Source organism: Monodon monoceros, unplaced genomic scaffold, assembly GCF_005190385.1.
Source record: "Monodon monoceros isolate NGI ecotype Baffin Bay Population unplaced genomic scaffold, NGI_Narwhal_1 Super_Scaffold_14, whole genome shotgun sequence".
In the NCBI taxonomy this organism is placed as follows: Eukaryota; Metazoa; Chordata; class Mammalia; order Artiodactyla; family Monodontidae; genus Monodon; species Monodon monoceros.
The window spans coordinates 33,663,765-33,688,872 of NW_021703770.1; the positions used below are offsets into that span (position 1 = coordinate 33,663,765).

A 25,108-nucleotide genomic window follows, 5' to 3' on the forward strand; every position below is an offset into this window, starting at 1 on the left:
AGCAATCTACAGATTCAACGCAATTCCTATCAAACTACCACTGGCATTTTTCACAGAACCTGAACAAAAAATTGCACAATTTGTATGGAAACACAAAAGACCCCAAATAGACAAAGGAATCTTGAGAAAGAAAGACGGAGCTGGAGGAATCAGGCTCTCTGACTTCAGACTATACTACAAAGCTACAGTAAATAAGAGTATGGTACTGGCACAAAATCAGAAATATAGATCAATGGAACAGGATAGAAAGCCCAGAGATAAACCCATGCACATATGGTGACCTTATCTTTCACAAAGGAGGCAAGAACATACAATGGAGAAAAGACAGCCTCTTCAATAAGTGGTGCTGGGAAACTGGGCAGCTACATGTAAAAATAAACGAAATTAGAACACTCCCTAACACCATACACAAAAATAAACTCAAAATGGATTACAGACCCAAATGTAAGGCTAGACACTATAAAACTCTTAGAGGAAAACATAGGCGGAACACTCTATGACATAAATCACAGCAAGATCCTTTTTGACCCACCTCCTAAAGAAATGGAAATAAAAACAAAAATAAACAAATGGGGCCTAATGAAACTTAAAAGCTTTTGCACAGCAAAGGAAACCATAAACAAGACCAAAAGACAACCCTCAGAATGGGAGAAAATATTTGCTAATGAAGCAAATGACAAAGGATTAATCTCTAAAATTTACAAGCAGCTCATGCAGCTGAATATCAGAAAAACAAGCAACCCAATCCAAAAATGGGCAGGACCTAAACAGACATTTCTCCAAAGAAGATATACATATTGCCAACAAACACATGAAAGAATGCTCAACATCAGTAATCATCAGAGTAATGCAAATCAAAACTACCATGAGGTATCACCTCACACCAGTCAGAATGGCCATCATCAAAAAATCTACAAACAATAAATGCTGGAGAGGGGGTGGAGAAAAGGGAACCCTCTTGCACTGTTGGTGGGAATGTAAATTGATACAGCCACTATGGAGAACAGTATGGAGGTTCCTTAAAAAACTAAAAATAGAACTACCATATGACCCAGCAATCCCACTACTGGGCATATACCCAGAGAAAACCGTATTTCAAAAAGAGTCATGTACCACAGTGTTCATTGCAGCTCTATTTACAATAGCCAGGACTTGGAAGCAACCTAAGTGTCCATAGACAGATGAATGGATAAACAAGATGTGGTACATATATACAATGGAATATTACTCAGCCATAAAAAGAAACAAAATTGAGTTACTTGTAGTGAAGTGGATGGACCTAGAGTCTGTCATACAGAGTGAAGTAAGTCAGAAACAGAAAAACAAATACCATATGCTAACACATATATATGGAATCTAAAAAAAAAAAAAGGTTATGAAGAACCTAGGGGCAGGACAGGAATAAAGATGCAGCCCTACTAAAGAATGGATTTGAGGACATGGGGAGGGGTAAGGGTAAGCTGGGACAAAGTGAGAGAGTGGCATGGACATATATACACTACCAAATATAAAATCAATAGCTAGTGGATAGCAGCCGCATAGCACAGGGAGATCAACTCTGTGCTTTGTGACCACTTAGAGGAGTGGGATAGGGAGGGTGGGAGGGAGATGCAAGAGGGAAGGGATATGGGGATATATGTATATGTATAACTGATTCACTGTGTTATAAAGCAGAAACTAACACAGCATTGTAAAGCAATTATACTCCAATAAAGATATTTTTTAAAAAAGCAGAGAAAAATCAATGAAACATTTGAAAAAATCAATAACATTGATAAACCTTGAACTAGACTGACAAACAAAAAAGAGAAAACACAAATCGCCACTCTCAGGAAGAGAGGATATCACTACAGGTCAATCAGACATTAAAGCTATAATAAGGGAGTACTATGAACTGTGCTTATAAATTCAACAACTTGGATGAAATGGACCAATTTTTTTGAAACTACTAAACTCAGGATTCACTGAAGAAAAACACAGATAACCTAAACAGTTGTATGTTTACTAAAGAAATTAAATTTGTAATTTTAAGTCTTTCACAAAAGAACCTCCAGGCCCAGATGATTTCACTGGCAAATTCTACCAAATTTTAAAAGAAGTAATATCAATTCTACACAATCTCTTTCAGAAAACAGAAGTGGTGGAAGCACATTCCAGCTCCCAACTTTTCTGACGTTGCCATTATCCTGATACCAAAACCAGACATGTACAGTACAAAAAAAAAAGAAAAACTATAGTCCAATGTCTCTCATGAACATAGATGCAAAAATCCTCAACAAGATAATAACAGACAAAATCCTGAAAAGAATAATACACGATGATTGATGGGGTTTATCCCAAGAATTCAAGGCTAGCTCAACTTTTGAAAATCAATCAACATAATCCAATAGACTAACAGGTTACAGAAGAAAAACCACATGATAAAATCAATTTCTGCAGAAAAAGTATTTGAAAAGTTTACATCAATTTGAGATGAAAAGTTCACATCAATTTGAGATTAAAAGTCACAGTCATGTAGAAATAGAAAGTTACTTCCTTAATTTGATGAAGCCCATCTCTCAAAAACCCACAGTTAACAGAAAACTTAATGACGGAAGACTGAATGCTTGCCCTCTAAGATTAAGAACAAAGTTCATGGTTGTTCACTCTCACCATGTTTATTCAACACCATAGCCCTTAGCCAGTTCAATAAAGTAAGAAAAAGCAAGAAAAGAGGTATAGATTGGAAATTAGAAAAATAAAACTGTTCTTATCTGCAGACCATGTAATTGTCTATGAAAAAAATTCCAAGGAGTCTACAAAAAGAATCCTGGAACTTATCAGTGAGTTAGCAAGACTGCAAGATACAAGGTCAACATATTTTTTAAAATAAATGATATTTTCATATTCTAGCAATGAACAATTCAATTTTCTGAAATTAAAAATATATTCTTTACAATAGCTCCAAAAAATCTAAATACTTAAGTATAAATTTGTCAAAGTATGTGCAGTATCTGTGTGCTGAAAACTTAAAAAAACACTAATGAAATAAATCAAAGAAGACCTAAATAAGTGGAGAGATATACCATGTTCATGGATTGGAAAAATCCATATAGTTACAATGTCATTTCTTCCCTATATTGATTTATAAATTCAATGCAGTTCCAATCAAATTCCCAGCATGACTTTTTTTAGGTATAAAAGAACTGATTCAACTACCTCATATTTGCTGTCCAATTATAGTCTACTATATACTATAGTGATATACAGTGGGAAATTCCCTGTGTTTTGCAGTGAGTAGAAATATAGATTTTAGTAATATAACAAACAGGCTTGTGGTAAAATAGTCATCAAATATATGTGACTGTTAAGTGATTTTATGCAATAAAGGAATATACTTGAATATTAAGAGAAGTTGGAGGAATGCAGCATGTGAAAAATAAAATATAATTGAAAACTATGTGAAAGGCAAAGGAACTAGAATAGCCAAACTATTTTGAAAAAAAAAAATAAAGCTGAAGGAATCACACTACCTGATTTTAAGACTTACTATAAAACTACAGCACTCGAGATAGTGTGGTATTGACAAAGGGACAGACACATAGGTCAGTGGAGAAGAACTGAACCCAGCGTTAGATTCTATTGCCTACACAAATATGGCCAACTGATTTTTTTTTACAAAGGTGCAAAGACAGTTCAAAGGAGTAAGGACAGTTTTCATCAAATGGTTTTGGAACAATTGGACATCCATATGCAAAAAAGTGAAACTCAATCTAATCCTCACACTTCATAGAAAAATTAACTCAGTATGGCTAAGTGAAATAAGTCAGACAGAGAAAGATGAACACCACATGATCTCATTTATATGTGGAATCTAAAAAGAAAAACCAAACCGAGCTCATAGAGAACAGACTGATAGTTGCCAGAGGCGTATCTGTGTGTGTGTGTGTGTGTGTTTCTGTGTGTGTGTGTACATGTGCACACGTGTGCAATGGGTGAAGGGAGTCAAAAGGCACAAACTTCCAGTTATAAAATAAGTCATGGGGATGTAATGTACAGCATAGTGACTAGAGTTAATAATACTCTATTATATATTTGAAACTTGCTAAAAGAGATCTTAAAAGTTCTCATCACAAGAAAAAAATTTTTTAACTATGTATGGTGATGGTTTTTAACTAGACTTATTGTGGCAATTACTTCACAATATATACAACTATTGAATCATGTTGTACACCTGAAACTAATAGAACGTTATATGTCAGTTATATCTCAATAAAAAAATTAACTCAGAATGGTACATAAGTATAAAACTATGGAACTTTTAAAGGAAAACAGGAGAAAATCCTCATGATTTTAGCTTAGTCAAAGCATTAAGATATGACACCAAATCACCAGCCCATTAAAAAATTTTGATAAACTGGACTCTAATCAAACTAATACCCTTTTTTTCTGTGAAAGACACTGATAAAAGAATGAGAAAAAACAAGCTATAAATAGGGAAAAAATATTTGCAGATCTCACATCTAACAAAGGACTTGTATCAAAAATATAAAAAGAACTCTCAAAATTTAACAGTAAGAAATCAACAACCCAACTTTAAAAACTGGTGGAATAATTTCAACAGATACTTTACCAAAAGTGATATAGACATGGCAAATAAGCACAAGAAAAAATGTTCAACATCACTAGCCAATAGTAAAATGCAAATTAAAACCACAGTGAGAAACCACTATACACCTAATAAAATGGCTAAAAATTTTTTTAAAATAAAATACCAAATGCTGGCAAGAATGTGAAACAGCTAGAACTCTCATGTGTTGCTAATGGGAATGAAAAATGGTACCACCATTCTGGAAAAACAGTCTGGAGATTTTTTATAAAGTTAAACATACACTTGCCATATGACCCAGCAGTCCCAGAGAAATGAAAACGTATGTTCACCCAAAAACCTGTGCATGAATATTAATAGCAGCTCTATTCATAAATACCAAATACTGGAAAAAAACTAAATGTCCTTCAACAAATGAAAGGATAAACAAGCTGCAGTATATCCATATAATGGTGTATTACTTAGTAATAAAAAGGGATAAATCAAAGATACATGCAACTACATGAATGAATCTCAGTGACATTACACTAAGTGCAGGAAGCTAGTCTCAAAAGGTTATATACTCTCTGATTCCATTTATATGACATTCTGGAAAAGGTGAAACTACAGGAACAGAGGATAGATCAACGACCAAGGCTTGGGGTGATGGAAGGGTTTGGCTGAAAGGAAAGCAAAAAGAGGTGTTCTTTTTTGCCTTCCTTTTAGCCAACAATTTGTGATAAAACTGTTCTGGATCCTGACGGTGGTGGCTGTTACATGAAATTATACACGTGTTAGAACTGTATACCAAAAAGTCCATTTTTACTATATGTAAATTTAAAAAAATAATTTAAAAATAGTGGCAATTGATACAGTTTATATTATATCTTGTTCCAGATAAGATTTTAAATGATTTCCTTTAATTGTAAGATGCTTGGCTAATTATCTTAAGCTAAATATAAACATAAGAAAAACATTTGCTCCCAGAACTTGCTTAAAGGTGAGCCTCAATCGGGACTTCCCTGGGTGGCGCAGTGGTTAAAAATCCGCCTGCCAATGCAAGGGACACGGGTTCAATCCCTGGTCCGGGAGGATCCCACATGCCGTGGAGCAGCTAAACCCGTGCGCGGCAACTACTGAGCCTGCGCTCTGGAGCCGGCAAGCCACAATTACTGAGCCCGTGTGCCACAACTACTGAAGCCTGTGTGCCTAGAGCCCATGCTTGGCAACAAGAGAAGCCGCCACAATGAAAAGCCCACGCACCGCAATGAAGAGGAGCCCACGCTCACCGCAACTAAAGAAAGCCCGCATGCAGCAACAAAGACCCAACACAGCCAAAAATAAATAAATAAATAAATTTATTTAAGAAAAAAAAGGTGAGCCTTAATCCTTGAAAAGCTGCTTACCTTAAACTCTCCTTTTTATCCCTTTGATGCTCTCACTTTCTTTTCCATCTTTCTTGGGTGCTCTACTCTGCCTCATCTCTTTCCCCCTTCTTTTCTGTGCTTTTGTCTTTATCCTAGCTTAACTGATCATATTTTAAGCTGATGTATATATTTTACACTATATATTTTGCCACGAATGAAAACAAACTTATACTCCTTGTTCTTTCTTTAAAGTTGAATGACTTGAACATTTTATATTTCCCTAAAATAAAATATTCTGTCAAATTACTTAAAGTTGGTTTTTACCTGTGAATGATTTTCAGAGCTGACATTTCCCCTTCAGTTGCTCAGGGGCTCTCAAGAAAAAAGAAAAACTTTTCTCCCCTGGTCAAATGAAAAGGCAGATTTTTTCCCCTTAAAGTTGATGTAATTTTCATTTTCTTATATTATGAAGATTAAGCTTTATATAGTCTAGATTCTTTTTTTTTAAATTACATCAAAAGTGAAATTGCATATTTTAAAAAAAAATTGAGAGGCATGCATAGCTACAGGGCATTCCAACAGTGCATTCATTTTTAGGCAAACAACCCCTTTGAAGCCAACATATTTGTTTGCAACCAAGTAGCTATATATAAAACAATCATCTAAGAGATGGACATAAGGTTAACTTGCAAATGGTTGGTGTCACAGAGGCAGCCATTTGTGTTTAAAGGTGATAATCAGGAATTAAATTGAGCACTAGAAAAGATGTCAGATCATGAAGAAAAATGGGTTTGGGAGATTGTATTAAGAAAAAGATTTTTTTTACGGTATGCGGGCCTCTCACTGTTGTGGCCTCTCCCTTTGCAGGGCACAGGCTCCGGACGCGCAGGCCCAGCGGCCATGGCTCACGGGCCTAGCCACTCCGCAGCATGTGGGATCTTCCTGGACCAGGGCACGAACCCGTGCCCCCTACATCGGCAGGCGGACTCTCAACCACTGTGCCACCAGGGAAGCCCCAAGAAAAAGATTTTAACTAGACTTATCGTGGTGATAATTTCACAATACATACAGATATTGAATCATTATGTTGTACACCTGAAACTAACATAATGTTATAAGTCAATTATACTGCAATAAGAAAAGAAAAGAAAAAGAAATGAGCTGTGTTAAGAAAAAGGTGAAGGAAAAACCTACTTGTAGACTTACAAGGTAAAGGCTAGAAAAATTTGGTAGACTAAGAATTTCTGTACAAAGAGAAAATTTGAGCCAGCTCATCATATAACAAGATAGGGTTGTGGTTTTTTTTTTGCATAAACCAAAGAGAAAAGATGTCTTACTGTTATCTCCAATGCCATCTTCATGTTTTCTTCCACTGTCCTTTTCATTTTCATCTTCTGAGTTTTCTACTTCCTGAATAACCATCCTTTTTCCTTTGGTTTGAGTCTCAGATGCAGGTTCAGAATTTTTCAGATCTCTTTCAACCTCTAACAAGGTTTTCTGAAACATAATCGCCACATTAAAGAAAACTTTTTCCTTTAGTAAAAACTATAACCATTCTTGCAGGTAAGAATATCAAGATATTAAAAAATGAATAAAGATAACTAAGATAAAGCTTCTTATGGTGGTCTTTTTCTTTTCAAACAACTTCACTGCTTTGTCTGATTAGAACTATACATGTCCACTGTAAAAAACTTAAAGCATAACAAATATAAAAGAAGGAAGAAAAAAATCATCTGAAATCCTGCCACTCAGATAAACTATTGACATTCTGATGATCATCTTCCTGGATATATTTGTATGCATATACAAACAGAGGTGTCCAGTTTTATACAAATTAAACCATACTATACATGTTTTTTTAAGAGTCATGTTGAAAGTTCTTTAATATTTTATGCCAACTAGAAAATTTTAAAAATATATCAAACCATTTTGCTTCCTTCCTCATCTTTAACACCTTACTGAGGTATAATTGACATAAACTGCACATACTTAAAGAGCACAAGTTTTAATACATTTTGATGTAATAATAAACATATCCATCATTCACAAAACGTTTCTTCCTATCTTTTTGTTATGATTCCCTTTTGCTCATCCCTGCAACCACTGTTCTTTCTGTTACGATAGATTAGTTTGTATTTTCCAGTTTTTTATATAAGTAGAATCATAATACATATACTCTTTTTGTCTGGCTTCTTTCACTTAGCATAATTATTTTGAAATTTATCCATGTCGTCTTATGAACCTATTAGTTCATTCCCTTTTATTGTTCAGTAGTATTCTATTATATGCTTACAAAACGATTTGTTTATCCATTCACCTATTGATGGACATTTTAGGCTATTTTCAGTTTTTGGCAATTACAAATGAAGCCATTATAAACATTCGTGCTTAAATCTTTGTATGGACATATGCTTGCATTTTTCTTGGTGAATACTCGGAGTGGAATGACTGGGTCATGCAGTAGGCGTATGATTGTTTTGTTTAACTTTTTACCTGTATTCCAAAGCAGTGGGACCATTTTATATTCCCAAGTTTCAGTTCTCCCACATGCCCACCAACACTTAGTATGGTCAATCATTTTCATTTTAGCTGTCTAACAGGTTTGTTGTGGTATCTCTTGTGGTTTTATGTTTCTCTAATGACTAATGACATTGAGCATCTTTTCATGTGCTTATTTTCCATTCACATAACTTTTGGTGATGTGTCTGATCAAATATCTTGCTTATTTTTCATCAACCTGTTTGTTTTCTTATTATTGAGTTTTTAAAGTTCTGTATATATTCAAGACACAAGCCCTTTGTTGGATACATGATTGCAAATATTTTCCCCCAGTCTATGGCTTCTCTTTTTATTCTTCTAATAGAATAAATAAAAACTTTTTAATTTTGATGAAGCCCAATTATCAACTTTTTATAGATTATGCCACTGTGTCACACCTAAGGAATATTTGTCTCATCCAAGGTCATAAAGATTTTCTCTTATGTTTTCTTCTAGAACTTTCATACTCCAAGTTTTATATTAAGGTATATGATCCGCTTTGAGTTAATCTTTACATATGGTTAAGGTAAAAATGCATTTGGTTAAGGTCTAAAGTTAATATGTAAACATGAACTTATGTTGGATAGTAAAATTAAAAGTGGTTTTCCTTGTTTCAATTTTTTTTTAGAATATTAAAAAGCTAACTTTTTAATGAACATACCATTATAAAAAGGAAATACTATGGGGTCAAGAGGTGTTCCTAAGCTGCACCCTAAACCTAATCCACTGAAATGCTGACTTGATAATTGCAGCTGATACAGTAGGGACATCAGCTGCCTCTCAGAAAGAGTTAGATAACCTGAAAGGTATGTGGAAACAGTGACAACTTATTGGTGGCAGACAGTTCTCCAGGGGTTTCCCATATTTCTGAATATATTGTAAGCAGAGGAGCTAAACCACCTTTGTTCTGTTTTTTTTTCTTTGATTTATAACAACAGGAATTTATTTCTCGGTTCTGAAGACTGGGAAGCCCAAGTTTAAGGTGCTAGCAGATTTGGTTTCTGGTGAGGGCCTGCTTTCTGGTTCACAGACAGCTGTCTTCCTGCTGTATCTGCACTTGGTGAAAGGGACCTAGATTATCTTTTTAAGGATGTTTGTACTGAGAACAGCCCTGGGAAATAGAGAATGCCCTATCTGGGCATTCTGCCGCCCACACGGAACTTGGTGGCCAGGGTAACGGACATGAGCTTCAAGCTCATCGGCTTGCCATGCCATGAGTAGCAAAGTCTTTTGTGCCTGACCCAGGAATCTTGTATATTCTTCTAGGCCACCTTGCTAATTTACATGTAGGGTAAACTCTCAGGCCCTTCACAGCTCTTGACACTTACCTCTACTCCTTAGGATTGAATACAGATCCCCTAAGTGCATATCTGAGTCAGTTTACTGTTAGGGATGCTATGGTTACCACGCAAATTAAGGAATAAACACTCTTTTATGGCTGTCAAGCTCATGCTTAATCCTACCTAGGAAAGTTCTACACCATTTGCATAATAAATTGAACTTGGCTCAAAGAAAAGAATTGCCTACAAAGCTTCAGGAAAGAGAAAATTATTTGTCCTTCAGGAGTAGGTTTATGATTTTGGACAATTTAAGAGCCAGCTTTCTTCCACTTCAAACAGATGTTAACACTGGGAATGTCTGAGATGTACCTCTCTCTTTTTTTTTTTTAACATCTTTATTGGAGTATAATTGCTTTACAATGGTGTGTTAGTTTCTGCTTTATAACCAAGTGAATCAGCTATACATATAAATATATCCCCATATCTCTTCCCTCTTGCAACTCCCTCCCACCCTCCCTATCCCACCTTGCTAGGTGGTCACGAAGCACCAAGCTGATCTCCCTGTGCTATGCGGCTGCTTCCCATGAGCTATCGGTTTTACATTCGGTAGTGTATATATGTCCATGCCACTCTCTCACTTTGTCCCAGCTTCCGCTTCCCCCTCCCCGTGTCCTCAAGTCCATTCTCTGCATCCACCTCACTACAAATAACTCAATTTCATTTCTTTTTGTGGCTGAGTAATGTGCCACTGTTTATATGTGCCACATCTTCTTTATCCATTCACCTGTCGATGGACACTTACGTTGCTTCCATGTCCTAGCTATTGTAAATACAGCTGCAATGAACATTGTGGTACATTACTGTTTTTTGAATTATGGTTTTCTCAGGGTATATGTCCAGTAGTGGGATTGCTGTGTCGTATGGTAGTTTTATTTTTAGTTTTTTAAGGAACCTCCATACTGTTCTCCATAGTGGCTGTATCAGTTTCCACTCTCACCAACAGTGCAAGAGGGTTCCCTTTTCTCCACACCCTCTCCAGCATTTGTTGTTTGTAGATTTTTTGATGAAGCCCATTCTAACTGGTGTGAAGTGATACCTCACTGCAGTTTTGATTTGCATTTCTCTAATAATTAGTGATGTTGAGCAGCTTCTCATGTGCTTCTTGGCCATCTGTATATCTTCTTTGGAGAAATGTCTATTTAGGTCTTCTGCCCATTTGTGGATTGGGCTGTATGTTTTTTTGATATTGAGCTGCAAGAGCTGCTTGTAAATTTTGGAAATTAATCCTTTGTCAGTTGCTTCATTTGCAAATATTTTCTCCCGTTCTGAGGGTTGTCTTTTCCTGCTGTTTATGTTTTCCTTTGCTGTGCAAAAGCTTTTAAGTTTCATTAGGTCCCATTATGTTTATTTTTGTTTTTATTTCCATTTCTCTAGGAGCTGGGTCAAAAAGGATCTTACTGTGATTTATATCATAGAGTGTTCTGCCTATGTTTTCCTCTAGGAGTTTTAGAGTGTCTGGCCTTACATTTAGGTCTTTAATCCATTTTGAGCTTATTTTTGTGGTGTTAGGGAGTGTTCTAATTTCATCCTTTTACATGTAGCTGTCCAGTTTCCCCAGCACCATTTATTGAAGAGGCTGTCTTTTCTCCATTGTATATTCTTGCCTCCTTTATCAAAAATAAGGTGACCATATGTGCTTGGGTTTATCTCTGGGCTTTCTATCTGTTCCATCGATCTATATTTCTGTTTTTGTGCCAGTAAAATACTGTCTTTATTGCTGTAGCTTTGTAGTATAGTCTGAAGTCAGGGAGCCTGATTCCTCCAGCTCCATTTTTCTTTCTCAAGATTGCTTTGGCTATACGGGATCTTTTGTGTTTTCATACAAATTGTGCAATTTTTTGTTCCAGTTCTGTGAAAATATGCCAGTGGTAGTGTGATAGGGGTTGCATTGAATCTGTAGATTGCTTTGGGTAGTATAGTCATTTTCACAATGTTGACTCTTCCAATCCAAGAACATGGTATATCTCTCCATCTATTTGTATCATCTTTAATTTCTTTCATCAGTGTGCTATAGTTTTCTGCATACAGGTCTTTTGTCTTCTTAGGTAGGTTTGTTCCTAGGTGTGTTATTCTTTTTGTTGCAATGGTATGTGGGAGTGTTTCCATAATTTCACTTTCAAATTTTTCATCATTAGTGTAAAGGAATGCAAGAGATTTCTGTGCATTAATTTTATATCCTGCTATTTTACCAAATTCATTGATTAGCTGTAGTAGTTTTCCAGTAGCATCTTTAGGATTCTCTATGTAAGTATCATGTCATCTGCAAACAGTGACAGCTTTACTTCTTTTCCGATATGGATTCCTTTTATTTCTTTTTCTTCTCTAATTGCTGTGGCTAAAACTTCCAAAACTATGTTGAATAATAGTGGTAAGAGTGGGCATCCTTGTCTTGTTCCTGATCTTAGTGAAAATGGTTACAGTTTTTCACCATTGAGTATGATGTTGGCCGTGGGTTTGTCATATATGGCCTTTATTATGCTGAGGTAAGTTCCATCTATGCCTACTTTCTGGAGGGTTTTTATCATAAATGGGTGCTGAATTTTGTTGAAAGCTTTTTCTGCATCTATTGAGACGATCATATGGTTTTTATTCTTCAATTTGTTAATATGGTGTCTCACATTGATTAATTTGCGTATATTGAAGGTTCCTTGCATTCCTGAGATAAACCCCACTTGTTCATGGTGTACAATCCTTTTAATGTGCTGTTGGATTCTGTTTGCTAGTATTTTGTTGACGATTTTTGAATCTATGTTCATCAGTGATATTGGCCTGTAGTTTTCTTTGTGACTTCTTTGTCTGGTTTTGGTATCAGGGTGATGGTGGCCTCGTAGAATGAGTTTGAGAGTGTTTCTCCCTCTGCTATATTTTGGAAGAGTTTGACAAGGATAGGTGTTAGCTCTTCTATAAATGTTTGATAGAATTTTCTTGTGAAGCCATGTGGTCCTGGGCTTTTGTTTGTTGGAAGATTTTTAATCAGTTTCAATTTCAGTGCTTGTGATTGGTCTCTTTATATTTTCTATTTCTCCCTGTTTCAGTCTCAGAAGGTTGTGCTTTTCTAAGAATTTGTCCAGTTCTTCCAGTTTGTCCATTTTATTGACATAGAGTTGCTTGTAGTAATCTCTCATGATCCTTTGTATTTCTGCAGTGTCAGTTGTTACTTCTCCTTTTTCATTTCTAATTCTATTGATTTGAGTCTACTCCCTTTTTTTCTTGATGAGTCTGGCTAATGGTTTATCAATTTTGTTTTTCTTCTCAAAGAACAAGCTTTTAATTTTATTGATCTTTGCTATTTTTTCCTTCATTTATTTTTCATTTATTTCTGATCTGATCTTTATGATTTCTTTCCTTCTGCTAACTTTGGGGGTTTTGGTTCTTCTTTCTCTAATTGCTTTAGGTGTAAAGTTAGGTTGTTTCTTTGAGATGTTTCTTGTTTCTCTTAAGGTAGTAGTGTATTGCTATAAACTTCCCTCTTAGTACTGATTTTGCTACATCCCATAGGTTTAGTGTCATAATGTTTTCATTGTCCTTTGTTTCTAGGTATTTTTTGATTTCCACTTTGATTTCTTCAGTGATCTCTTGTTTTTAAGAAGTGTATTGTTTAGCCTCCATGTGTTTGTATATTTTACAGATTTTTTCCCGTAATATCTAGTCTCATTGCATTGTGGTCGGAAAAGATACTTGATACGATTTCAATTTTCTTAAATTCACCAAGGCTTGATTTGTGACCCAAGATATGATCTATCCTGGAGAATGTTCCATGAGCACTTGAGAAGAAAGTGTATTCTGTTGTTTTGGGATGGAATGTCCTATAAATATCAATTAAGTCCATCTTGTTTAATGTATCATTTAAAGCTTGTGTTTCCGTATTTATTTTCATTTTGGATGATCTGTCCATTGGTGAAAGTGGAGTGTTAACATCCCCTACTATGATTGTGTTACTGTCGATTTCCCCTTTTATGGCTGTTAGCATTTGCCTTATGTATTGAGGTGCTCCTATGTTGGGTGCATAAATATGTACAATTGTTATATCTTCTTCTTGTATTGAGCCCTTGATCATTATGTAGTGTCCTTCTTTGTCTCTGGTAATAGTCTTTATTTTAAATTATATTTTGTCTGATATGAGAATTGCTACTCCAGCTTACTTTTGATTTCCATTTTCATGGAATATATTTTTCCATCCCTTTTCAGTCTGTATGTGTCCTTAGGTCTGAAGTGGGTCTCCTGTAGACAGCATAAGTATGGGTCTTGTTTTAGTATGCATTCAGCCAGTCTATTTCTTTTGGTTGGAGCATTTAATCCATTTACATTTAAGGTAATTATTGATGTGTATGTTCCTATTAACATTTTCTAAATTTTTGTCATTTGTTATTGTAGGTCTTTTCCTTCTCCTGTGTTTCCTGCCTAGAAAAGTTCCTTGAGCATTTGTTGTAAAGCTTGTTTGGTGGTGCTGTATTCTCTCAGGTTCTGCTTGTCTGTAAAGGTTTTAATTTCTCTGTCGAATCTGAATGAGATCCTTGCTGGGTAGAGTAATCTTGGGTGTAGGTTTTTCCCTTTCATCACTTTAAATATGTCCTGCCACTCCCTTCTGGCTTGCACAGTTTCTGCTGAAAGATCAGCTGTTAACCTTATGGGGAGTCCCTTGTATGTTGTTGTTTTTCCTTTGATGCTCTTAATATTTTTTCTCTGTATTTAAATTTTGATAGTTTGATTAATATGTGTCTTGGCATGTTTCTCCTTGGATTTATCCTGTATGGTGGGACTCTGCACTTCCTGGAGTTGACTATTTTCTTTCCCATGTTAGGGAAGTTTTCAACTATAATCTCATCAAATATTTTTTCTCTTTCTTTTTCTCTTCTTTTTCAGGGACCCGTATAATTCGAATGTTGGTGCGTTTAATGTTGTCCCAGAGGTCTCTGAGACTGTCCTCAATTCTTTCCAGTCTTTTTTCTTTATTCTGCTCTGCAGTAGTTATTTCCACTATTTTATCTTCCAGGTCACTTATCTGTTCTTATTCCTCAGTTATTCTGCTATTGATTCCTTCTAGAGAATTTTAATTTCATTCATTGTGTTGTTCATCATTGTTTGCTCTTTAGTTCTTCTAGGTCCTTGTTAAACGTTTGTTGTATTTTCTCCATTCTATTTCCAAGATTTTGCATCACCTTTACTATCATTATTCTGAATTCTTTTTCAGGTAGACTGCCTATTTCCTCTTCATTTGTTTGGTCTGGTGGGTTTTTACCTTGCTCCTTCATCTGATGTGTGTTTCTCTGTCTTCTCATTTTGCTTAACTTACTGTGTTTGGGGTCTCCTTTTCGCAGGCTGCAGATTTGTAGTTCCCATTGTTTTTGGTGTCTACCCCCACTGGCTATGGTTGGTTCAGTGGGTTGTGTAGGCTTCCCTGTGGAGGGGACTGGTGCCTGTGTTCCGGTGGATCAGGCTGGATCTTGTCTTTCTGGTGGGCAGGTCTGCGTCTGGTGGTGTGTTTTGGATTTTCTATGATCTGATTATGATTTTACGCAGCCTTTCTGCTAAAGGGTGGGGTTGTGTTCCTGCCTTGCTAGTTGTTTGGCATAGGGTGTACAGCACTGTTGCTTGCTGGTCGTTGAGTGGAGCTGGGTCTTGTCGTTGAGATGGAGATCTCTGGGATATTTTTGCTGTTTGATATTACATGGAGCTGGGAGGTCTGTGGTGGACCAATGTCCTGAACTCAGCTCTCCCACCTCAGAGGCACAGGCCTGACTCCCAGCCTGGTCACCAAGACCCTGTCATCCACACGGCTCAGAATAAAAGGGAGAAAAAAAGAAAGAAGGGAAGTAAAAAATAAATAAAATAAAGTTATAAAATAAAGAATTTTGAAAAATAAAAACAAAATTTGAAAATAATAAGAAAGAAAGAAGAGAGCAACCAAACCAAAGAACAATTCCACCAATGATAACAGATGCTAAAAACTATACTAAAGAAAACTCCAAAAAACGGACAGACAGAACCCTAGGACAAATGGTAAAAACAAAGCTATACAGACAAAATCACAGAAGCATACACATACACACTCACAAAAAGAGAAAAAGGAAAAAAAAAAAACATATATGTACCATTGCTTCCAAAGTCCACTCCCTCAATTTGGGATGATTCGTTGTCTATTCAGGTATTCCACAGATGCAGGGTACATCAAGTTGATTGTGGAGATTTAATCCACTGCTCCTGAGGCTGCTGGGAGAGATTTCTCTTTCTCTTCTTTGTTTGCACAGCTCCTGGGGTTCACCTTTGGATTTGGCCCTGCCTCTGCGTGTAAGTCGCCTGAGGGCATCTGTTCCCACTCAGACAGGACGGGTTTAAAGGCTCTGGCTCCCTAAGGCCAGGGGCGGGCCGGGTACGGAATGTGGGGCAAGCCTGCGGTGGCAGAGCTGGTGTGATGTTGCAACAGCCTGAGGCGTGCCATGTGTTCTCCTGGGGAAGTTGTCCCTGGATCACAGGACCCTGGTAGCGGCAGGCTGCACAGGCTCCCAGGAGGGGAGGTGTGGATAGTGACCTGTGCTTGCACACAGGCTTCTTGGTGGCTGCAGCAGCAGCCTTAGCATTTCACGCCCGTCTCTGCAGTCTGCGCTGATAGCCGCGGCTCATGCCCACCTCTGGAGCTTGTTTCAGCAGTGCTCTGAATCCCCTCTCCTTGTGCACCACGGAACGAGGCAAGAAAAAGTCTCTTGCCTCTTCGGCAGTTCCAGACTTTTCCCCCCAGACTCCCTCCCAGCTAGCTGTGGTGCAGTAGCCCCCTTCAGGCTATGTTCACACAGCCAACCCCGGTCCTCTCCCTGGGATCTGACCTCCGAAGCCGGAGCCTCAGCTCCCAGCCCCCGCCCACCCCGGCAGGTGAGCAGACAAGCCTCTCGGGCTGGTGAGTGCTGGTCAGAACCGATCCTCTGTGCAGGAATGTCTCTGCTCTGCCCTCCACACCCCTGTTGCTGCGCTCTTCTCTGTGGCCCGGAAGCTTCCCCCCTCCGCCATGTGCAGTCTCCGCCCACGAAGGGGCTTCCTAGTGTGTGGAAACCTTTCCTCCTTCACAGCTCCCTCCCACTGGTGCAGGTCCCTTCCCTATTCTTTTGTCTCTGCTTTTTCTTTTCTATTTTGCCCTACCCAGGTACGTGGGGAGTTTCTTGCCTTTTGGGAGGTCTGGGTTCTTCTGTCAGCACTCAGTAGGTGTTCTGTAGGAGTTGTTCCACATGTAGATGTATTTCTGATGTATCTGTGGGAAGGAAGGTGATCTCCGCATCTTACTCTTCCACCATCTTGAAGCTCCTCATACCTATTTCTTAAAGCTGTGTCCTAATCCTCAACATCATTTTTCCAGCAAGACTGATATCATTTTAACATAAATACAGAAATAGCAAACTATAGAATTAGGTGAGGTATCACTTTCTGTACTTACTTTGGCCAACTCATTATCAGGTTCAACAGCCAGTACTTTATTCAAATCTTTTATAGCTTCCTGGAGCTTGTTTTGATGTTTATACGTAGTGGCACGGCGCAGAAGAGCTGAAAATTTACCAAAATAAAAGACATACTTTAACATATGGCATTATGATTATAACACACTTTTCAAGTGTAAGTATATATGTAACATAGAACAGTTTAGAATGCGATTGTGCAAACTACACCAACTTCCAACGACCTGGCCCTCTTGGGTGCTCCAGTCCCTGCCAGCTCCTCCAAGGGCTGAGAGACTCGGTACCTCACCCCTCAGAGGCACCATGCTGTGCTACAATAATGGGAAGGTCTTCACTAAACAGTAACATGTTCCTCCTTATAATCATCACTAGTATTATTTCCACTTTATGAACATTTAGAAAACCCTTCCTTTAAATTTAGTACATTACTGACCAGCACCTGACCCAGAATCTGGGCTGTTAGTGAAATCTCTATAGCACAGGGAACTGAAGGAATCCTGGTGATTATGTCAACTAGGTTCAGAAATTGAATACTTTAGCAATTTGTATCAGGGTTTTTTTTTTTTTTTTTTGTAGGTTACAATATCTAATTTGATCATTTTTTAATACTGAAATGAATGCCTTCCTAGTCCGATTGTTATTAATTATATAATGAGAGAATTCTGTGTAGTTAGACATGATTTTGAAAAGAATCAGTCTTGGTAATTCTGAAAAGTGAGATATTTATATCTGATTTAATACACTATTTTATTTTTTTATTTTAGATTTTCTTTTTGATGTGGACCATTTTTAAAGTCTTTATGGAATTTGCTACAATAATGCTTCTGTTTTATGTTTTGGTTTTTTGGCCACAGGCATGTAGGATCTTAGCTTCCCAACCAGGCATTGAACCCACACCCCCTGCATTGGAATGTGAAGTCTTAACCACTGGACTGCCAGGGAAGTCCCAATATGCTATTTTAAAACATAAATTTCACTAGTTTGATTTTAGTCCTAGAATGAGCCACGAAAATCTAGAGGATAAATCATTTTATCATAAGTGTAATCAAAATTGTAGCATAAGTACAAGTTTAGCTTTTACTATTACTACTCAGATTTCAGAAGGGATTGTCCATAAAGAAATATTCATGATATAACAAATACCATTTTTAAAGACTTTTTACTTTGGAAAATACTTTAGATTTACATAAAGTTGCAAAGCTAATACAGATAGTTCTCATATACCTTCACCCAGCTTTCACTAATGCTAACATCTTATATAACGCCAGTATTTTTGCCAAAACTAAGAAAATAACATGGGTACAATACTGTCAACTAAACTACAGGCTTTCTTTGGATTTCACCAATTTCTCCACTAATGTCCTTTTTCTGTTCCAGGATGTAATCAAATACCACATTGCATTCAGAGCAATTATTTTTTCAGTAAAAAATAAAATTTTGAACAGGAAGATATTTATCCACTTAAGAAAACCTAAGACTTTTCAATGCTTTATGGCCATAATGATGGCCATAGTGGCTCTGTCAAATTTTTTTTTAAATAGTGAAGATTCTGGTGCTTAAGGAATTATTCAATCAAGGAAGAATGAAAACAGAAGGCCATTCTACTGGCAGAAAAGTAGCACAGTGGTTGAATGTGGGCTCCTGATGTCTCATCCAGTGTTGAGTCCTGGCTCTGTCACTTACTAGCAGTGTGATCTTAGGTGGGTTGTTCAATCTCTCTATGCCTCAGTGTGCTTTTGTAAAATGAGTGTGCTAATAATAGTACCTGCACATTTACTGAGCTGTTGTGAAAATTAATGGAGTTAATACATGTACTACATGGCACAGGGCCTGGCACAGTGATGGTGTGGGCCCATCAGGAGATCGTAAAACCTTTACCAGGCACCTGCCTAAAGCTGGGAGCCCACCGGTACTCTGTGATAGAGACAATATACAGGCACGGGAGAACTCTACTGGGGAAAGGAGAGCAATCCATTATGATGACAGTCAGTCTGATGCACTGGGATCCACCCTCAGCACAACCATGGTTTCTGCCCATCCATGTTTGTAGGCATGTGAAGAAAAATTAAGTGGTTATATTTATCTGAATCCATAAGTATTTAAAGAAATAGAATGAGTCTGTTATAATTTATGCCACTTCCTTTTGGAATGACTCCCTGATAACAGAAAAGGAGAGTGGAGTCTGACTTGCATACTTCAGGCTCGGACCACAGCAAGGTGGTGCAGTCACTGAGACAGGAAATCAGAACAGAGGACAGGTGTTGGTGGAAAGATGTAGTCAGTTTTAGACACATTTAATTTAAAATGTCTATGGACATCTAGGTGGAAAAGTCCACAAAGCAGCTGGTAGAAAGTTCTAGAGCTCTGGTGTGGACTTATTGTATTATATTAATAAATATTTTTAAATCTATATTAAATTATACTTAAATTTATTTTTGAATAAAAAGATACAGTTCAATAAGCCAGTCACAAAAAGATAAATGCTGTATGATTTCATTCATATGACATACCTAAAATAATAAAATCACAGAGACAGAAAGTAGACTGGTGGTTGCCAGAGGCTGGGGTGGGTGGAGAGAATAGAGAGTTGCTGTTTAATGGGTGCACTTTCAGATTTAAAAAGTTCTGGAGATGGATGGTGGTGATGACTGCACAACAATATGAATGTACTTAATACCACTGAACTATTCACTTAAAAATGATTAAGGTGGTAAATTTTATGTTATGTCAATTTTACCACAATAAAAAAAAATTGAAAGAAAAAAAACACAAACCACAATTCAAATGCAAGCATGAGATATTTCTTTTAAAACACATGTACACTTTATTCAATCAGTCATCTGGGATTATTAGCTACTTCAATGCAAATAATTAGGAACTTAAATTCCAAGTTAAACTTGAAATTAAAAGTAACTTGAGGAAGGTAATGATTCACATATAGAAATATGAGTTTATCTGAAATATTTTTAGTGTAAATATAAGTGTCTACAAATGGTCTTTAACAGATCCTGTTGCAAATTTAAAGGTATTCTATAAACACTTTTACCCTTTAAGTTCCCAGGTTCTAACTCCAAGACCTTTTCACAATCCTGAAAAGCACTATTCCAGTTCTGTAGTTTGAGTTCCGCTTGAGCGCGATTGTTATAGGCTGCTACTGTGGGAAGCACTGATATGCTCCTGTAAAAGAAACACTTAATGGCAACAAGCAGATGACAGGAAAACATAAGATAGAGAAACTCATCTAAAGTTGTAAGTAAAACAATCACAGCTCGTGTTATGGGTGCAATTGTGTCCCCACAAATTCATATGTTGAAATCCTAACCCCCAGCACCTCAGAATGTAACTATACTTGGAGATAGTCTTTAAAGAGATAATTAAGTTAAAGTGAGGTCATGAGGGTGTTCCCTAATCCAATATGACTGGTGTCATTATAAGAAGACGAGATTAGGACATGGACATGCACAGAGGAAAGTTCACTTTGAAGACACAGAGAGAAGATGGCCATCTACAAGCCAAGGAGAGAGGCATCAGAAGAAACCAACCCTACAGACACTTTGATCTCAGACTTCTAACCTCCAGAGCTGTGAGAAAATACATTTCTGTTGTTTAAGCCACTCAGTCTGTGACAGTTTGTATGGCAGCTCTAGCAAACAAATATGGCTTGCATCATCAAAAATAATAACATACAATTCTATAAACATATTAAATCAATGTTTGGACAGATGCTTAAATATCCAGTTAAGAGATTTAAAGTTGACTCTGGCTTTAGAAGTGACATGATCACTTAAATACCCACAGATCTCTTAAAAACCCAGTTTAGTTAACATCAAATATCAAATACATATTTTTTTACTCTTTAGGGACAAGTTTCTAGTACAAAAAAGCAGGAGCAACCAACCACAACTAATATCCTTTATTAAGTTGTTATTGTGTTAACAGATACAAATTAGTCTGTAATCTAAAAGTAAATTTAAATCTAAGGAAATGATAATTTTATCAAAGGAATTTAATTGAAGGAAACAAGAGAGTAGTAGTAATTGAGGAATACAGACCTTAAGAGAGTAAATTTTGCTACATTAAGGGTATGAATGCAAAATAATTAATGAAAAGAATTTAAAACCTACCTGGCTGTTGCTTAAAAAACTGATTTGGAATGCTGTAAAATAATGTATTCCTAGATATAGGAAACATAAGGGTATTGGTGCACTAAATTTTCTAAATCCAGAAAAAAAAATGGGAAAGTCACAAAAAGTGTCAATTTACTAAGACCATTAAAGATGAATATAAAGAAATTACACAGTTGGGTAGAGACCAAACATGGAAAATACATGTAAGAATAAATAACACGAGTACCTGACACTGAGTACTTCCCACATGCCAGGCACTAAACAGTCAACTCATTTAATCCTCATTATAATCCACGGAGGAGGCATTACTGCTCTTACGATTTTACAGATGAGAAAATAGATGTAACGGAAAGGTTAAGTAACATGCCCAAGGCCACAAGCTTGGAAATGGTAGAGTCAGGATTTAAATCCCAACTGTCTACTCCAGCACCCGTTCTCTTTACCATCGTGTTACCCTGCCTTTCAGCATGTTGTTTTATTTAATCCTCACAGCTGCTCTGAGGTAGGCACTGTTATAGTCTCATCGCACTGAGAAGACTGAGGTAAGAGAGGTGAAGAATCTACCCAAGGCCAGAAAAGTGGCAACTTGAGTTCCCTTAACCATTGCAATATGCTGCTTTAATTCTGCACCTCTGTGACTTCTTCAAAGAGGAAGACAAGAAAAAGTTTGTTCCCTGTAAGAGGCAAGAGATTCTCCACTGGTGGAAATCTACAAAAAGACAAACAAAATTCCAGAGCTGACATCCACCTGCCTGAACAGGGGAGGCTGTACTGAATGAATGATACCTCAATATCCTCTTTACTTTGTATGTTCACTTAAACAGTTGAGCAAACTTCTTTACAGACACCAACAACATTAAAAAAAAATTTTCTTTCCAAAGGTGGAAGCAAGCTAAACTTAGAGTTTAGCTCTAAGATAGCATTAGTGGTTGTATAAGCACAGTTTGTCTCTAACAATATTTTAGGAAATTAGTTTACTTTTCATAGGCTGTAAGAGCTTCATAAGTTCATGCAAGCGTACAATGAACATCTACTATGAACCAGGTACTCTGCTGGGTATTAGGGATACAATGATATTAAAAAAATGACAAGTGGGCTTTATTCTTACAGAGCTTACAGTCCAGTTAGTGCCAAATCACACACACTTGAATTGTACCTCCAACAAAGTAGAGTTAAGATTACTATATGGGTATGTAAATTAGGGGGGGTGTTAAACTGAGTAGGGTGAAGGTTTAACCTAGTCTGAAAAGTAAAGGCAGACTTCCCCAAAGAAGTGAGACATGGGCTGAGATCTGAAGAATAAGTCAGAATTAACTAAATCATGAGAAGAGGGGATAGTATGCTAGATGGAGGACCCAGCATACGCAAAGGCCCTGTGGTGGGAGGTAGCACCATAAGTACTAGGATCCAGGCAGTCTGACTATAGAACCTGAGTTCTTAACCTCTATGCTATATGAACTTTCTGTCGAGTTCCATTCAGACAGCTTCTATTTTCTCTGTAAAACAGTAAAGTTAGAACCTCTGTCAAAAGTGGGGATGAAGTGGGAGCTTGGAGGTTTAAGGAAATTATTGAGAAAACAAGGCAAACACAAGTGAATTTATGATAAATCACAAGTACAATATCTTAAGTGGTTCTGACACTGATTATTTAGCTTATTTACATCATTTCAACAATTAAATTTAAACATTATCATTTTTTTAAATGGCAAGTTTTGCGCTTTCCTGATGGTGCAGTGGTTAAGAATCCGCCTGCCAATGCAGGGGACATGGGTTCGAGCCCTGGTCCAGGAAGATCCCACATGCCGCAGAGCAACTAAACCTGTGCGCCACAACTACTGAGCCTGCTCTCTAGAGCCCTCAAGCCACAACTACTGAAGCCCGTGTGCCTAGAGACCGTGCTCCACAACGAGAGAAGCCACTGCAATGAGAAGCCCGTGCACCGCAACGAAGCGTAGGCCCCACCTGCCACAACTAGAGAAAGCCTGCGCACAGCAATGAAGACCCAACACAGCCAAAAAAATAAAATAAATTAAAACATAAATAAATAAATGGCAAGTTTAAACCACAATGAAAATCTGCTCACCGAGTATAATACATCACAGCCTCTTCATAATCTCCTGCGTTAAAAGCTTCATTACCTTTCTCCTTTTCATGAATAGCAAGAAAATCCTTTTCCTTCTCAGTTAGACCTAGAAATAAATGTTACCTGCTATAAGTAAAAATATAACTTAGTATAACTTTAACAAATTTAAATCCAAGAATGCTTATTTTAACAGAAGCAGAAAATTATAAAATAAATAAAAGAAGATAAAAGTTTCCTAAGTTTAGAGATATTTCTTTTCTTTTTTTTAATTTATCAGAATTTTTGAAGGTTTAGATTTTTTGAATAATTGTTTTGTTTTACTTTAATGGTACTATACACCTGTGGACTTCAAGTGAAAACAACCTGCTCCTTTTTGTTTTGAGGCAAAAAGAAAAAAATTTGAGGGATTTGGAGGAAAAAGATGATTTGAAAAAGGGAATGAAAAATGAATTACAGTAAAAAAATAGGTTTACATATATATTTTTAAGTCTTACTAAATTTAAATATCATAACTCTTACTCATAAAATTAAGAAGTTAAAGGATAGAATGGAATTTGTTAGAGGTGGTAAGCTCTTGGAGAAAATCCATAAACTTTTCATGGAAATCTGCAGCACTTAAAGAGAATGTCTTTGGGTCAACAGCTTTTATTGTATTTCAAAAAATTTAGAGACTACTAAATTATTCTTATTTTCCCCCAATTACCTGCTGTATCTAGTCTTGTCTCAATTTTAGACAAATGCAACTTGTTGTTTACTACAGTTTTTTCTTTGTAAACTTCATCAATTTTCGCACATTCCTTTTCCACGTCAAATCTTAAATGAAAGAATAATAAAACTAGAAAAAAAAAGCTCAATACAAACAAGAGAGTAAAATTTATTATTGATATCCTTGTATTTGTATCACCGTGCCTTTAGAAATAATATTCCAAAAATATATGATAGGTTTGTATTAGAAGTCATCTCTATTCTTTCCTAGAGAACATGGAATTTAGTAAGAACTTAAATATTAATCAGACGTAAACTGTGTGGAACTTTGGTATTAAAATTGTGACCAATTTCTCTTAATTTAAAAATTTGTTATTTTTTATTTTGGATGGCTATAAGTATTACATTAGTTATTTTTGGTTACCCTTATAAATAAAAGGATGCAGTAGTTTTTTATTTAATGAAAAAACAAAATCAAGAGTGCTTAATCCAAATACTCTTAGTACTCTACTGACATAACGATATTTGATATGTTCAGGTTTAAAACAACAAAGAATTTATTACAGTATTTTATGGTAGAGAATTTTTATATACAGAAATATAAAACATACTTATCCCACTCTGCATAATCCCTTGGAATTTTCTTTTTAGCTGGTCTACTTTTAGAGTTTTTTTCCTGAAAGAAAAAATTATATTTTATGAGATATTTAATATAAGATTAGCAGATTTTCCTATAAATGTGTAGTACTGGATTAAGGTACACAAATTGAATGGGTAAGAAAAATAGGTACCCTTGACGTTACAACAACTCCAGTATTATAATTTTTTTAACATAATAATATACAGCAGGTTAAAAAGTAATTTTAAATTTGTAGTTAATTATGAGAGTGATGGGCAGGACTTTAAGTACATATATAAAATTTTAAAACTTATATGTGT

At 36.5% G+C, this 25,108-nt stretch overlaps 1 protein-coding gene across 1 annotated transcript in view; it reads right to left on the minus strand.

The window, feature by feature from the left end:
* Nucleotides 1-25,108, minus strand: part of SPAG1 (sperm associated antigen 1) — a 102,122-nt gene that overhangs the window by 51,482 nt on the left and 25,532 nt on the right. The window contains exons 5-10 of the mRNA XM_029222922.1: nucleotides 24,781-24,845; nucleotides 24,168-24,277; nucleotides 23,465-23,570; nucleotides 20,301-20,431; nucleotides 17,236-17,342; nucleotides 7,272-7,431 (exon numbers count right to left, since the gene is read on the minus strand). Coding sequence (XP_029078755.1) covers nucleotides 7,272-7,431; nucleotides 17,236-17,342; nucleotides 20,301-20,431; nucleotides 23,465-23,570; nucleotides 24,168-24,277; nucleotides 24,781-24,845 — 679 coding nt within the window. The remainder of the gene's footprint in view (nucleotides 1-7,271; nucleotides 7,432-17,235; nucleotides 17,343-20,300; nucleotides 20,432-23,464; nucleotides 23,571-24,167; nucleotides 24,278-24,780; nucleotides 24,846-25,108) is intronic.